Genomic DNA, 15,537 nt, shown 5'->3' with positions numbered 1-15,537 from the left:
CTCCTTACATATTCTGGTTATTAATCCCTTTTCAGATGGGTACTTTGCAAATATTTTCTACCACTCTGTGGGCTGTCTCTTCACTTTGTTAATTGTTTCCTTTGCTATGAAGAAGCTTTTTAAGTTGATGCAATCCCATTTGTCCATTTTTGCTTTGGTTGCCTGTGCTTGTCAGGTATGGCCCAAGTAATTTTTGCTCCAACCAAAGTCCCAATGTTCTCTTGTAGTATAGTACTTTCATTGAGGTCTTGCATTTAAGTCTTTAATCCATGTTGACTTGATATTTATATATGGTGAGAGGTAGGGGTCTAGGTGCATTATTCTGTATGTGTATATCCAGTTTTCCCAGAACCATTTGTTGAAGAGAAGTCTTTTGTTCAATGTATGTTCTTGGCACATTTATGAAAAATGAGTTCACTGTAAGTGTGTGATTTGTTTCTGGGTTCTCTATTCTGTTCCAGTGGTCTGTATGTCTGTTTTTATGCCAGTGCCATGGTGTTTTGGTTATATAGTTCTGTAGTATAATTTGAAGTCAGGTAATGTGATTCCTCCAGCTTTGTTCTTTTTGCTTAGAATAGCTTTGGCTATTCTGGGTCTTTTGTGGCTCCACATAAATTTTAGGTTTCTTCTATTTCTGTGAAGAATGTCATTCATATTTTGACACGGAGTGCAATGAATCTGTAAATTGCTTTGGATAGTATGGACATTTAAACAATATTGATTCTTCCAATCCATGAACATGGAATCTCTTTCCATTTCTTGGTGTCCTCTTCAATTTCTTTCTTCAGTGTTTTATCATTTTCATTATAAAGGTCTTACACTTCTTTGGTTAGGTTAATTTCTAGGTATTTAATTTTATTTGTGGCTATTGTATATAGGACCACTTTTTAAATGTCCTTTCCAAATGGTTCACTGTTGACATATAGAAATGCTACTGATTTTTGTATATTGATTTTGTATCCTGCAACTTTGCTGAATTTATCAATTCTAAGTTTTTTGTGGAGTCTTTAGTATTTTCTAAATAAAATGTATCATCTGCAAACACAAGGATAATTTTATTTCTTCTATCCCAATTTGGATTTCTTTTTATATTCCCTTTATTTCTTTCTCTTCTATGATGGCTCTAGCTAGGACTTCCAGTACTATGTTGAATAACAGTGGTAAAAGTGAGCATCCTTGTTGTGTTCTAGATTGCAGAGGAAAGCTTTTCAGTTTTTTTCCCCATTCAGTATGGTATTGACTGTGGGTCTGTCATATATGGTTTTTATTATGTTGAGGTGTGTTACTTCTATACCCAGTTTTTTTAGGGTGTTTACCATGAAGGGATGTTGGATTTTATCAAATGCTTTTTAGCATCAACTGAAATGATCTTATGGTTTTTATCCTTTACTGCGTTGATATAATGTATCGCATTGATTGATTTGCAAACATTGAACCATTCTTGCATCCCAGAGGTACATCCCACTTGTCATGATGAATGATCTTTCCCATATATTGTTGAATTCAGTTTTCTAGTATCTTGTTGAGGATTTTTGCATCAATATTTATCAGATATATTGGCATTTTTTTGGTTTTTGTTTTGCTTTTTTTTTTTTTTTTTTTGAGACTGAGTCTCACTCTGTCACCCAGGCTGGAATGCAGTGGCATGATCTCAGCTCACTGCAACCTCTGCCTCCCAGGTTCAAGTGATTCTCCTGCCTTAGCCTCATGAGTAGCTAAAATTACAGGCGCCCGGTCACCACACCCAACTAATTTTCGTATTTTTAGTAGAGATGGGGTTTCATCATACTGGCCAGGCTGGTCTTGAACTCCTGACCTCCAGTAAACCACCCACCTCTGCCTCCCAAAGTGCTAGGATTACAGGAGTGAGCCACCACTTCCAGCCTATGTGTGTCTTTATGGGAGAAGTGTTTCTTGTAGGCAACAGATCAATGGGTCTTTTTATTTTTTTATTTATTTTTATTTTTTTTGAGATGAAGTCTTGCTCTGTCACCAGGCTGGAGTGCAGTGGTGCCATCTCGGCTCATTGCAACCTCTGCCTCCCGGATTCAAGCTATTCTCCTGCCTCAGCCTCCTTAGTAGCTGGGACTACAGGTGCATACCATCATGCCCAGTTAATTTTTGTATTTTTAGTAGAGACAGGGTTTCACCATGTTTGCCAGGATGGTCTCTATCTCTTGACCTCGTGATCCACCTGCCTTGGCCTCCCAAAGTGCTGGGATTACAGGCGTGAGCCACCACACCTGGCTGGGTCTTGTTTTTTCATCCATTCATCCACTCTGTCTTTTGATTAAAAAGTTTTAGTCTGCTGACACTTAACATTATTATTGATAAGTAAGGACTGACTTACTCTTGCCATTTTGTTATTTTTTTTTTTTCTGGTTGTTTTGGGGTCTTCTCTTCCTTCTTTCCTTCTTGTCTTCCATTAGTGAAGGTAATTTTCTCTGGTGATGTGATTTAGTTACTTGCTTTTTATTTTTCATGTATCCATTGTTATGTCTTTTGGTTTGAGGTTACCATGAGGCTTGTAAATACTATCTTATAATCCATTATTTTAATCTTATAATAACACTGTTTTCATAAACTAGTAAAAAGAAAACTAATAAAAACTCTACAACTTAAATTTGGGTCCCTATTTTTTAACTTTTTGTTATTTCTATCTTATTACGCCATTTGTGTCTTGAAAAGTTGTAGTTAATATTTTTGATTGGCTCATAGTTTAGTCTACTTAGAATAAGAGTAGTTTATACATCATAGTTACAGTGTTATAACATTCTGCATTTTTCTGTGTACCTACTATTACCAGTGCATTTTATACCTTCAGGTTGTTACTTATTGCTCATTAATGTCCTTGTCTTTCTGATTGAAGTACTCCCTTTAGCATTTCTTCTAGGACAGGTCTGGTGTTGACGAAATCCCTCAGCTTTTGTTTGTGTGGAAAAGTCTTTTTTTCTCCTTCACTTTGAAGGATATTTTCACCGGATACACTGTTTCAAGGTAAATGTTTTTTTCCTTCAGCACTTTCAATATGTCATGCCTCTCTCTCCTGGCCTGAAACGTTTCTACTAAAGAGTCTGCTGTCAGATATATTGTAGCTCCATTGTATATATTGGTTTCTTTTCTCTTGCTGCTTTTAAGATCCTTTCTTTATCCTTGATCTTTGAGACTGTGATTATTAAATTCCTTGAGGTAGTCTTCTTTGAGTTATATCTGCTTGGTGTTTTATAACTTTCTTGTACTTGGATATTGGTATCTTTCTGTGGGTTTGGCAAGTTCTGTTACTATCCCTTTGAATACACTTTCTACACCTCCCATCTAAGGCCAATACCACTTAGATTTGTCCTTTTGAGGCTATTTTCTAGATCCTGTAGGCATGCGTCATTGTTTTTTATTCTTTCTTTTGTCTCCTCTATGTATTTTGAAATAGCCTGTCTTCAAGCTCATTAATTCTTTCTTCTGCTTGATCAATTCTGCTATTAAAAGACTCTAATGCATTCTTTGGTGTGCCAATTACATTTTTTGGCTCCAGAATTTCTGCTGCTTTTAAATTATTTCAATCTCTTTGTTAAACTTATCTAAATAGAATTATGAATTCCTTCTCTGTGTTATCTTGAATTTCTTTGAGTTTCCTCAACACAGCTATTTTGATTTGTCTAAAAGGTCACATATCTCTGTTTCTACAGGATTGGCCCCTGGTGTCTTATTTAGTTCATTTGGTGGGGTCATGTTTTCCTAGAAAGTGTTGATGCTAGCAGATGTTCTTTGGTGTCCGGGCATTGAAGAGTTAGGTATTTATTGTAGTTTTCACTGTCAGGGCTTGTTTATACCCATCTTTCTTGGGTAGGCTTTCCAGATATTTGAAAGAACTTGGATATTGTGATCTAAGCTGTCTCTGCTTTAGGGGGCACCCCAAGCCTCCTAAACTCTGTGGTTCTTGCAGACTCATAGTGGTACTGCTTAATGGCCTAGGACAAGATCCAGGATAATTCTCTGCATTACCAAAAAGAGACTCTTGTTCTCTTCCCTTACTTTCTCCCAAACAAACAGAGTCTCTCTCCCTCTCTGTTCTGAGGCACCTAAAGCTTGGGGTTGAGTGACACAAGCACCCCTGTGGCCACCACTACTGTGACTACACTGGGTCAGACCTAAGGCCAGCACAGCACTGGGTCTTGCCCAAGACCTGCTGTAGCCTCTCCTTAGCTATTGCATAAGTTTGCTGAAGGACGTGGGGCTCTACAGGCATCACATGGTAAAAACAGCCAGGCCTGTGTCCTTCTCTTCAGGATGGCAAGTTCTCCCAGCCTGTGGGTGGATCCAAAGGCGCTGTCTGGGAATCAGGGTCTAGATCAAAAACTTTAAAAGTCTACCTAGTATTTTATTGTGCTATTGCTGAGCTGTCACTCAAACCACAAGATGCAGTCCCTCCTACTCTTTCTACCCCTCTCCAAAGGCAGAAGAGCATCAATCCACGGCCACCTCAAACACAGGCCATGGCGGTACTGCCACACTACCGCCAATGTTCTCATAAGGCCCAAAGGCTCTTAAGTCAGTTGGTGGTGAATGCTCCTGTGAATTATTTTAAAATGCTTCTGTTCTTTTTTGTTTTGTTTTGTCTTTGAGATGGAGTCTCGCCCTGTCACCCAGGCTAGAGTGCAATGGCGTGATCTCGGCTCAGTGCAACTTCTGCCTCTCAGGTTCAAATGATTTTCCTGCCTCAGCCTCCCAAGCAGCTGGGATTACAGGCACCCACCACCATGCCCAGCTAATTTTTCTATTTTTAGTAGAGACAAGGATTCACCATGTTGGCCAGGATTGTCTCTAACTCCTGACCTTGGGGTCCTCCCACCTCAGCCTCCCACAGTGATTCTTATAAAAGTACAAAATAGCTTAATGCATTATAAAAATAATCAAACTTACCCTTCAACAAATACTCGAAGAAGAACATCCATGAGAAAAAATAAGGCAATAGCTAGAGAAATAGAACGATACACCAAAGGAATATAAAGTTTGCTATCATTGAAAATTAGGTCGGCAAGGAGGAGAGTGACATCCAGTAAGACCAGGAAGACTCCAAATATTCTAAAATAAATAAATAAATAAATAAATAAATAAATAAATGAATGCAAAGATAAAGGGGCTTTTGTCCCTATAGCTATACTATATTTAGGCCACTGATCAGGTACCAAAATGTTATTATTTAGTATTAAGTTGCCCAGTGGCAGGAAAAACTGTAATGCCTTAGAATCTCAGAAAGTCACTGTTTTGACCGAATAGAAGCAGTTTTTTTTTTTTTTTTTTTTTTTTTTGAGACGGAGTCTCGCTCTGTCGCCCAGCCCAGGCTGGAGTGCAGTGGCGCGATCTCGGCTCACTGCAAGCTCCGCCTCCCGGGTTCACGCCATTCTCCTGCCTCAGCCTCCCGAGTAGCTGGGACTACAGGCGCCCACAACCGCGCCCGGCTAATTTTTTATATTTTTAGTAGAGACGGGGTTTCACCGTGGTCTCGATCTCCTGACCTTGTGATCCGCCCGCCTCGGCCTCCCAAAGTGCTGGGATTACAGGCGTGAGCCACCGCGCCCGGCCAGAAGCAGTTCTTAATAAACAAAATTTTCACCAAACGACTTCACAAGATATTATCATGCCCTTTTATAGTAGACACATCAGACCATCACCTCAATAGAAAAGTAAAACTGAATTAAAATCACCTGTGTCTGTTTGTAAATTCTTCTTAAAATTTGAGAATGTCATAAGAAATTTATACCAATTTCTCATAAAAAATAAACCCTCAATCTGGATAATTCTAAAGAATTTATTAATAAAAACCAAATGAAAGCATGAGTAACATATGCTCATAAAAGACCAAGATTTTTCATCAGTGACATTCTCAACAAGTACATGATTCCATATTTATGGGTGCTTCTAGCATAGTGATGGGCACATGAGTCTTGAACTCTAAAGTACCTCCTGCCACTTGCTGTTACATATTCTAAATACATTCTCCATAAACTGATTAGACTATTTGCCTTATCTATGAAGATGAATTAGTCTTCGAAGTAGTTTTTTAAAAACTTGCAGCTCAAATTAAAATAGTATTAATTCAAAAGGAAACAATTACATTGCATAAATCTGTATCATAGTATGAAATCTTACTCTTATGTAGAGAAGAGTCTAAGTAAACTGTTTCCAGAATTAAAGAGTAATTCTAGATGTATAAGGTACTTAATAAAACACTTTACTAATAATTATAGAATTTTAACATTTGATTTTCATTAATGTTACTTTTACAGATGGAAGAAAAACAATATTAATAAGTTACTATTAATCTTAGGCAAAAGCCATTTATTTGCAAGTTTTAATGTCCAGCTTAAACCAAAATTCCATGATAAATTAGATTACATTAGATGGGGCACATGGCTACTTAGCAACTGATGGACAGTGGAAATGCTTTTTTGTTTTTTTATTTCAGTCTTTCTCATTGAAGTATTAAGTCTCATATATATATATATATATATATATATATATATATATATACATATTTTTTTTTTCTTTTTTTAAAAGATGGAGTATTGCTCTGTCGCCCAGGCTGCAGTGCAATGGTGCAATTTCAGCTCACTGCAACCTGTGCCTTCTTTTTGTATTTTTAGTAGAGATGGGGTTTCACCACGTTAGCCAGGCTGGTCTTGAACTCCTGACTTCAGGTGATCCGCCCACTTCGGCCTCCCAGAGTGCTGGGATTACAGGGGTGAGCCACCATGCCCAGTCAAGTCTCAGATATATTTAATACATGGTGTTTTCTATGTCTCACATACCCAAATGCAAAGGATGATACAATTGAACGCACAATTTTCTTAATCTTGGTGCTGCAAAAAGAAGTAAAAATAAAATTAATCAGATTTCTTCTAACATATATTGTAAATTTAACCAAAAAACAAAGGCCTTTATAAATACAATTTTAAAAGAAAGTTATTCAGAAGTTGTATGACAAAATGCTTTTTACTAATAGCTAAAATTCTATTCTTTCTGTTCCATAAGTATTTTCCTTTGCTATCCAGAATATATGCAAATAAGACAGTAAACTTTGGATGTTTAGTACCATTTCCGTTGCATGCAAAGCCCCAACCCCAACTTTATGGCAATACTAAACTTAAACTTGTGCTCATCAACTCAAGGAGTATAGCATGAAGACAGAAAAGGGTGGTAGAAGAGAACTGTATTTTAATGCCGGCCTGGGCAAGTCATCAAACTTTGGCCAGATCTCAGTTTCCACCGCAATAAAATAAGGCATTTTGGGAATGAGCATAGGGAGTAAATGATGCTCTTGTCATCTCTTCAAACGAGACACCTAGTGAACAGATACACATTAGCAAGAGTCGCATTTAAGGTTGCAAATGAACTTCAGAGGTAAGACATTTTAGTAAGATATACTTCAAAGGAGAAACACCCGAAAGACTGGGCTCCTTCCATTAATCAAAGGAAGGAGAACCTGTTTGGAGACTCCAATAATGCCTCATTTTACCTTATGGCTGGAGACAAGGTAGCTGATGAGGAACAATTCTTCTGTCCTGCTGAAGCCTCCTGTGTTGGAGGCTCTTCAGGAGAAGTCTTCAGGAAGTTTCTGTCACACTGAAGCCTCCAACACAGGACTCAAATTCCACCCTGAGAGCCATGAATCCTAAGACAACGCTCACAGCCTGTGCCTAAGACTGCAGAACAAAGAGGGCAGATACTGAGCAGAACTGGGCACTGCCAAAATTGGCCCTTGACATGAACAGACATTTCTCAAAAGACATACATGTGGCCAACAAGCATATGAACAAAAGCTCAATATCACAGATTAGAGAAATGCAAATCAAAACCACAATGAGATACCATTTCACACCAGTCAGAATGGCTATTACTAAAAAGTCAAAAAATAACAGATGCTGGCAAGGTTGCAGAGAAAAGGGAACACTTATACATTGTTGGTGGGAGTGTAAATTAGTTCAACCATCGTAAAGAGCAGTATGGCAATACCTTGAAGAGCTAAAAGCAGAACTACTATTTGACTGAGCAATCCCATTACTGGGTATATACCCAGAGGAATATAAATCATTCTACTATAAAGATACATGCATATGAATGCTCGCTGCAGCACTATTTACAACAGCAAAGACATGGAATCAACCTAGGTATCCATCAATGACAGATTGGATAAAGAAAATATGGCACATATATACCACGGAATACTATGCAGCCATAAAAAAAGAATGAGATCATGTCTTTTGTGGGAACATGGATGGAGCTGGAGGCTATCATCCTTAGCAAACTAGTGCAGAAACAGAAAACCAGATACTGAATGTTCTCACCTATCAGTGGTAGCTAAATCATAAGGACTTATGAACACAAAGAAAGAAATAGACACTGGGGTCTACTTAAGTGGGGAGGGCAGCAGGAGAGAGAGGAGCAGAGAAGATAATTATTTGGGTACTGAGCTTAATACCTGGATGATGAAATAATATGTAAAAAAAAAACCTCCCTGACATATGTTTACCTATGTAACAAACCTCTCATGTACCTCCAAACCTAAAAATAAAAGTTAAAAAAAAAAATTGGCCTTTGCTGAATGATGTTAGGTTAACCTGAGATAAAGGAAATCCCCAATCCTTCTAATCTTCCCCTCTCCACCACCTCCGCCCAGGCTTGGAGAGTTAAGGCTGATGTAGATGGAGGATCAATTGGCCAAAAGAGGTGAACTCTCTCCTCAAGTTGCCATTCTCTTACTACAAGAACCTCTGATCCCACACAGTCTACTGGATCTCTGGGTATCAAGGAAATGTCATAAATCTGAACTCACTTGACAATGTCACCATACAGAACCAAGCCTGACAGATTACGAAGGCATGAAGGAGTGGCTTGGGTGGCTTTAGCCCCTTAATCTGTTTCAGTGTCCACTGAAACTATACCAAGTAAATATACAATTGAGACTTTTTCGGTTAAAAAAAGTGTATTATGTAAATGCAGCTTCAAGCAGTTATGTGCAGTTTGCAGGGAAATAACTGACTCAATAAATCCATATCCAGGAAAAGTACTGTTCACACTCGGGAGCAATAGACAGACACTCCAACATGCAGCAACTCAAAGCACAGCCTCCATGTACCTTTCCTAAAAACAATTACTCAGAGTGCTTGAGTCAGCTGAGCAATGAATCAACATCAAGAATATGGAATTAAGGAAGATGACTTACAGAGAAAAGATGGTAAATAATATAAACTCAGAATTAGGTAAGTCTAAATAATAATTGTTAATGTAGCATAAAAATGTAGCAGGTGAAAATGTAAATAAATGATTCTAGAAGTAAAGATAAATCATATAAAATCATGAATAATAGTATTGATTTGAATTTTTAGGCATTCTTACACTAGGATTCAAGGTGTGGAAGAAGACAGAAGTAAAGGCAGGTTGCGTTTCTTATCTTTCACAGGTATAAGTCCAGTTTTATTCTTGATAATGATGGAGAAAAATGATATAATTATGTTTTCTATATGTTTAAATATAAACATTGATAGACTGGAAATGGGCTTCTGACTTGCATATCAATAAAAAATGCAAGGGATAAAAACAAATCAATAGCAAAATATAGACCAATTTAAAAAGAAAATATCAAAGTATTTTTAATAAAGAAAAAGATGATAAATAAAACCAAACATACCAGAAATCATAAATACAAACATATTACTCTCATATTGCATATTGAGAAATACTCTCAGATAACTTTGAAATTAAAGGCATTACGTGCTATACGCGAGAGACAAAAACTAAATTTAAATGACAATTTAAAAATAAAGAGACAGAGGCCAGGCACGGTGGCTCACATCCGTAATCCCAGCACTCTGGGTGGCCAAGGCAGGCAGATCGCGAGGTCAAGAGATTGAGACCATCCTGGCCAACATGGTGAAACTCCGTCTCTACTAAAAATACAAAAAATTAGCTGGGCGTGGTGGTGCGTGCCTGTAGTCTCAGCTACTCGAGAGGCTGAGGCAGGAGAATCTCTTGAACCTGGGAGGCCAAAGTTGCAGTGAGCTGAGATGGCGCCACTGCACTCCAGCCGGGTGACAGAGCAAGACTCCGGCTCAGGGAAAAAAAAAAGAGAGAGACAGAAACAGATATGAGATACTAAACCTTAACACACTAAAAGTTCCAATATCAATATCAAAGTTCAATTAAAAGCACAAATACTAACTATGAACATGACTTATTTTTTATCAATAGAAGGTGGGAGCTACATGACACTAACAAGACCATGTTTAATGAAGTGGGATTTGTATTGGAGGCAGGTGCTATCTCTCCCATTGGACACATTTTTCTCTGGTACAGACTCTGGGGGTAGGGAGGTGGCCGTGATGCAAAGCACTAAAAACACTGTAGTGACTCTCGTTTTCCTGCTCACTCTAGATCACTAAAACAGGGTAAGGACAATACAGGGGGATGACATTTTCATGCTGAGAAAACTATGAGTCACTTAGAAGAAAAGTAAATTTCTACACTTTATACCTTAAGACAAAGTAAATTCAGGGCAGATATTTTATTTAAATGAAGAAAATAAATTCAAAACAGAAATTTTGGTGAATATATTTAAAATTTTGGGGTAAGAAGGACTTTCTGAGAATAACATTAAAGGCAAAATCACAAAGAAAAGTACAGATACATTTGATTACATGAAGATTAAATACTTTTATATAGTGAAAAGCAAGACAACCTGGGAGAAATTACTTATATTACATAAAATAGAAAAAAGATCAATAGATTTAACTTTTCAGTCCAAAGACAGAAAAACGCTCCAATTTTAACTGGGCAAAGGTAGTTTGCAAATGATGAAATATTAACTTAGAAAGGGTAAATGAAGGTGTGTCAAGAATGTGCATTAAAACAAATATATTTACTAATATCAAATAAATCAATGATGGCTAGTGCTAAGTGTGGGAGGGGAGAAATGTACACTTTGCATCTTGATGTTAAAGCACATATCAATATCAATAGTGTCACAATCATTCCCTTTGACACAGACTTTCCACTTCTGAGAATTTATAACAAGCAAATAACCAACAATATACAGAGATTTAGCCTCAAATATATTCATTTTTTGTAACACTTAAAAACTTGTAAAAACAACTTAATTGTTCAGCAATATCTGACTATTAAATGAATTATAGCACATCTACACCATGAAATATTACACAACTGTTACAAATAATGTTGTAAGTGCACATGAATATGTATTAACAAAAAAATATAGTCATGATGTCATAAAGTAATAAGGTTATTTACAAAAGAATAATAACAAGTATGGTCTCATACCTGTAAACAAAAAAAGTATATGCTTAAAGAACTTAGAAGTGCATGCATCCAAGTTTAAGAATGACTATAGGTGGGTAGATTTGTTGATTGTATTTTCTGATTTTCCTTTAATGAACTCTTACGTTATTTTCAGTTTTTAGAATAAAACCTATTCACAGAGCTACAGAGTTTTCAAAGTATTTTTGCATGTTATTTTAGTTTTATTACTAATTTTTTACAATACAATATCCAGTACATAGATAGCATCATAACCAGTTTACATTTGAATAATCTGAAAGTTAAAGAGGTTTAGTGACTTGCTGAGTATCAGGTGAATGAATATATGATGTCAAAGCCCAGCACTGATTCCAGCTTTTACTATAAATCCAAGATCATCCCCCTGGTATGAAACACCAGCATTTCTCACAGGGACTACTGCAAATTCCTCCTATATCTATGTAATGAGACTTTGTAATTTAAAAATAAAATGAAATGAAAATCTGCTTTATTTTGTTTGGAGTGGAGAAAGAAGGAAATGCTTGCCTTGCTTAATCTGTCTAATTTTGCTTCAGCCCTGGGCAGCTCCATTACAGAAAATGTATAGCTAATTTGCAGACACACAGTTTAATTCAGTGGCAAATTCAGGGTAATTTGAAGAACTATTTGTATTTGCCCTGTTTGTTTCCAATCTTTGTTTAGACACCAACAGCTTACAACTATGGCGAGTTAACTTCCTCTATGGCAGTACTTCCTCTCCAGCATTGACCCAAGCTGGCAAATGGTTATACAACTGGGCAAGAAAGAAGCAGAAGAAAAATCTCCTGAATATGTCTGCAGTTCAGACACAAGACGGTTTAAGAATGTATTGTTTCATTACAGTGAGTACATGATAAAATGCCTTCAGGTCAGTGCAACAGGAAGTACTCTAGTGAGATTAGAAACAAATAAGAATAAAATCCCAATGAGCATAAAGAGGTTGTTAGTCAGCAAAACATGTTTGCTTTTGCTATCAATACCACTTGCTCATAGGCAAAATCTACAAAACTGGGAATCACACAATACCCAGTAAAAATGAGAAATGTTCACTAGTGATGAATTAAGTAGCATTCTGCATCCCTGTTTTTTTTTTAAAAACTTTTAATGGAATTAATTTCTTCTAAGAATACTTTCTACATTTTCAAGCTAGAAGAACATTTATTTCTGAATGGATGGAATTTTTTTTTCAAAATAATACTTGTCTAAGAATTCAACTGGAGTAAATATGGTGTACCTTCCCACCCATACATTTTGATATCTTTCCATAGTTTCCCTTTTTCCTTCTGGCCTCAGTGTAAGCCCTGTTTAAAGACAAGAGATCCACCAATGGCTCCCTCCTTTCAAACTTCAAACTGACTTACTCATATGAAGCAACATTTTCAGCATCTTCAACTTCAAACTTGGAAAGTCGTTCTAACATACTTTAGCCACCAAAAAAAAAAAAAAAAAGCAAAAATATATCATTAGATATTTGCTACACAAAATAGTGATGGAAAATATATTTGAATAACAAGAATCCCATGAATCTAAAGGATATAGTAAACATGACTCAGCTCACTGGAAGATCTAATATTTAAGAAAGAAAATTACAATCATTAACCAGAAACTCTTTCCTCATGGATACTCCCAACACTGAATTTTCCATATTTTTGTCTTCTTTTCTATCTCTCTTTCTATATATATGCATATAAAGATATATAAAAGAACATGTCTACAGATGTATAATATATAAATAATGTGTATAGACATATCTCAAAGACATTGTGGGTTTCATTCCAGACCACTGCAATAAAGCAAAAACTGCATTAAGCAACTCACACAAATGTTTTGGTTTCCCTGTGCATGTGAAAGTTATGTTTACCCTACACTATAGCCTGTTAAGTTTGCAATGGCATTATGTTCAAAAACTTATGTACATACCTTAATTCAAAACTACGTTATTGGTTAAAAAATGCTAATGATAACCTGAGCCTGTAGCAAGTCATAGTCTTTTTGCTGGTGGAGGGTGTTGCCTCCATGTTGATGGCTGCTGATTGATCAGAGTGGTGGCTGCCAATGGTCGGGGTGGTTGAGGCAATTTCTTAAGATAGGACAACAATGAAGTTTGCTGTAGCAAATGACTCTTCCTTTCACAAGTGAGAATTAAGTGGTGAAGCCATCAGGTCCTGGACTTTCTTGAAAGCCTTTTTATTACTGATTCAATCTCATTACTTGCTTATGGTCTGTTCAGGTTTTCTATTTCTTCTTGGTTTAGTCTCGGTAGGTTGTATGCGTCAAGGGTTTTGTCCACTTCCTCTAGGTTTTCAAATTTATTGTAGAGTTGTTCATAAGTCTCTAATAATTCTTTTTATTTCTGTCATATCTGTTATGATGTCTCTTTTTTTGTTTCTGAATTTACTTGTGTCTTCTCTTTTTCTTAGTCTAGCTAAGTTTGTTGATATTTGTAAACCTGCTTTTTGTTAACCTTTTGTAATTTTTGCCTCAAATTTGTTTATTTCTGTTTGTTCTTCATTATTTATTTCCCTTTAATAATTTGGGGTTTGGTTTGTTCTTACTATTCTAGTTTCTTGAGGTAGAATTGTTCAGTACCTTATTTGAAAGTTTTCTAGTTTTTTTTGATCTAGGCATTTATTGCTAAAAACATACTTCTTAATAACTGCTTTTGCTGTGTCCCCTATGTTTTGGTATGTTGTGTTTCTAGTTACATTTGTTTCAAGGAATTTTTAAATTTCATTCTTAATTTCTTTCTTCACTCATTGTAACTCAAGGGCATGTTGTTTAATTTCCATATGACTGTATAGTTTTGAATGTTCCTCTTGTTATGAATGTCTAGTTTTATTCCATTGTGGTAAGATAAGATACCTGAAATAATTTCAATTTTTAAAAATTTGTTGAGACTTGTTTTGTAGCCTAACATATGGTCTATCTTGGATAATGTTTCATGTGCTGATGAAAAGAATGTGTATTCTGCAGCTGTTAGGTGGATGTTCTGTAAATGTTTGTTATGTCCATTTGGTCTATGGTGGAGTTTAAGTCTATGTTTCTTTGTTGATTTTCTGTCAAGATGATTTGTCCAATGCTGAGCGTGAGATACTGAAGTGCCCAACTCTTACTGTAACTGGGTCTATCTCCCTCTTTAGATCTAGATATTCACTTTATATGTCTAGGTGCTCTGGTGTTTGAGTGCATACATATTTACAATTATACACATATTATAATTGTTATATTTCTTGCTGAATGGAACCCTTTATTATTACATAATAATTTTGTTTGTCACTTTTTATGGTTTTTAACTTGAAGTCTGTTTTGTCTGATACAAGTATAGCTATTTCTGCTCACTTTTGGCTTCCATTTGCATGGAATATCTTTTTCCTTCCCTTCATTTTCAGTCTATGTGTTTCTTTACAGGTAAGGTGAGTTTATTTTAGATAAAATATAGTTGGGTCTTATTTTTTAATCCACTCAGCAAGTCTATATCCTTCATGGTGTATTTAATCTATTGACATTCAAAGTTATTATTGGTAGGTGAGGAGTTACTTCCAACATTTTATTGTTTTCTGGTTGTTTTGTATGTTTTGTTCCTTTCTTCCTGTTTACTTTTGAAGTTGGGTAGTTTTCTGTAGTGATAAGGTTTCATTCCTTTCTTTCTCCTTTATGTATTGACTCTAACAGTGACTTAAAGTTTTGCATGTTTTTATGATAGTGGTTATCATCTTTTTACTTCCAGATGTAAGACTCCCTTGGGCATTTCTTGTAAGGTTGGTCTAGTAGTGATGAATTATCTTTGTTTTTGTTTATCTATGACAGATTTTATGTCTTCTTCATTTGTAAAGGATAGCTGTGCTGGGTATAGTATTCTTGGCTGAAAGTTTTTTTTTCTTTCAGAACTTCAAATATATCATCCCATTCTCTTCTAGCCTAAGGTTTCTGCTGAGAAATCAGCTGTTAGTCTAATGGGGATTCCATTATAAGTGTCTTACTTCTCTCTGCTATTTTAAAAAATCTTTGTCTTTGATTTTTCACAATTTGATTATAATGTCTGGGTTGAATGTATTTGGGGTTCTTTGATCTTCCTGAAACTAGATGTCTAGCTCTCTTTCAAGAGTTAGGAATTTTTATGCTCTTATTTTATTAAATATGTTTTCCTCATATCTTCTCTTCACTTTTCCTTCTGGAATGCCCATAATATGA

At 36.1% G+C, this 15,537-nt stretch overlaps 1 protein-coding gene across 1 annotated transcript in view; it reads right to left on the bottom strand.

Annotated features, from left to right (window-relative positions):
* TPTE2 (transmembrane phosphoinositide 3-phosphatase and tensin homolog 2) overlaps nt 1–15,537 on the bottom strand; it is an 87,926-nt gene that overhangs the window by 51,807 nt on the left and 20,582 nt on the right. The window contains exon 10 of the mRNA XM_077973768.1: nt 12,708–12,767. Coding sequence (XP_077829894.1) covers nt 12,708–12,767 — 60 coding nt within the window. The remainder of the gene's footprint in view (nt 1–12,707; nt 12,768–15,537) is intronic.

The sequence above is a fragment of the Macaca mulatta genome, chromosome 17, assembly GCF_049350105.2.
Source record: "Macaca mulatta isolate MMU2019108-1 chromosome 17, T2T-MMU8v2.0, whole genome shotgun sequence".
Taxonomy (NCBI): domain Eukaryota; kingdom Metazoa; phylum Chordata; class Mammalia; order Primates; family Cercopithecidae; genus Macaca; species Macaca mulatta.
The sequence above is the reverse complement of the archived record's forward strand: the minus strand, read 5'-3'. Positions and strand labels throughout refer to the sequence as shown.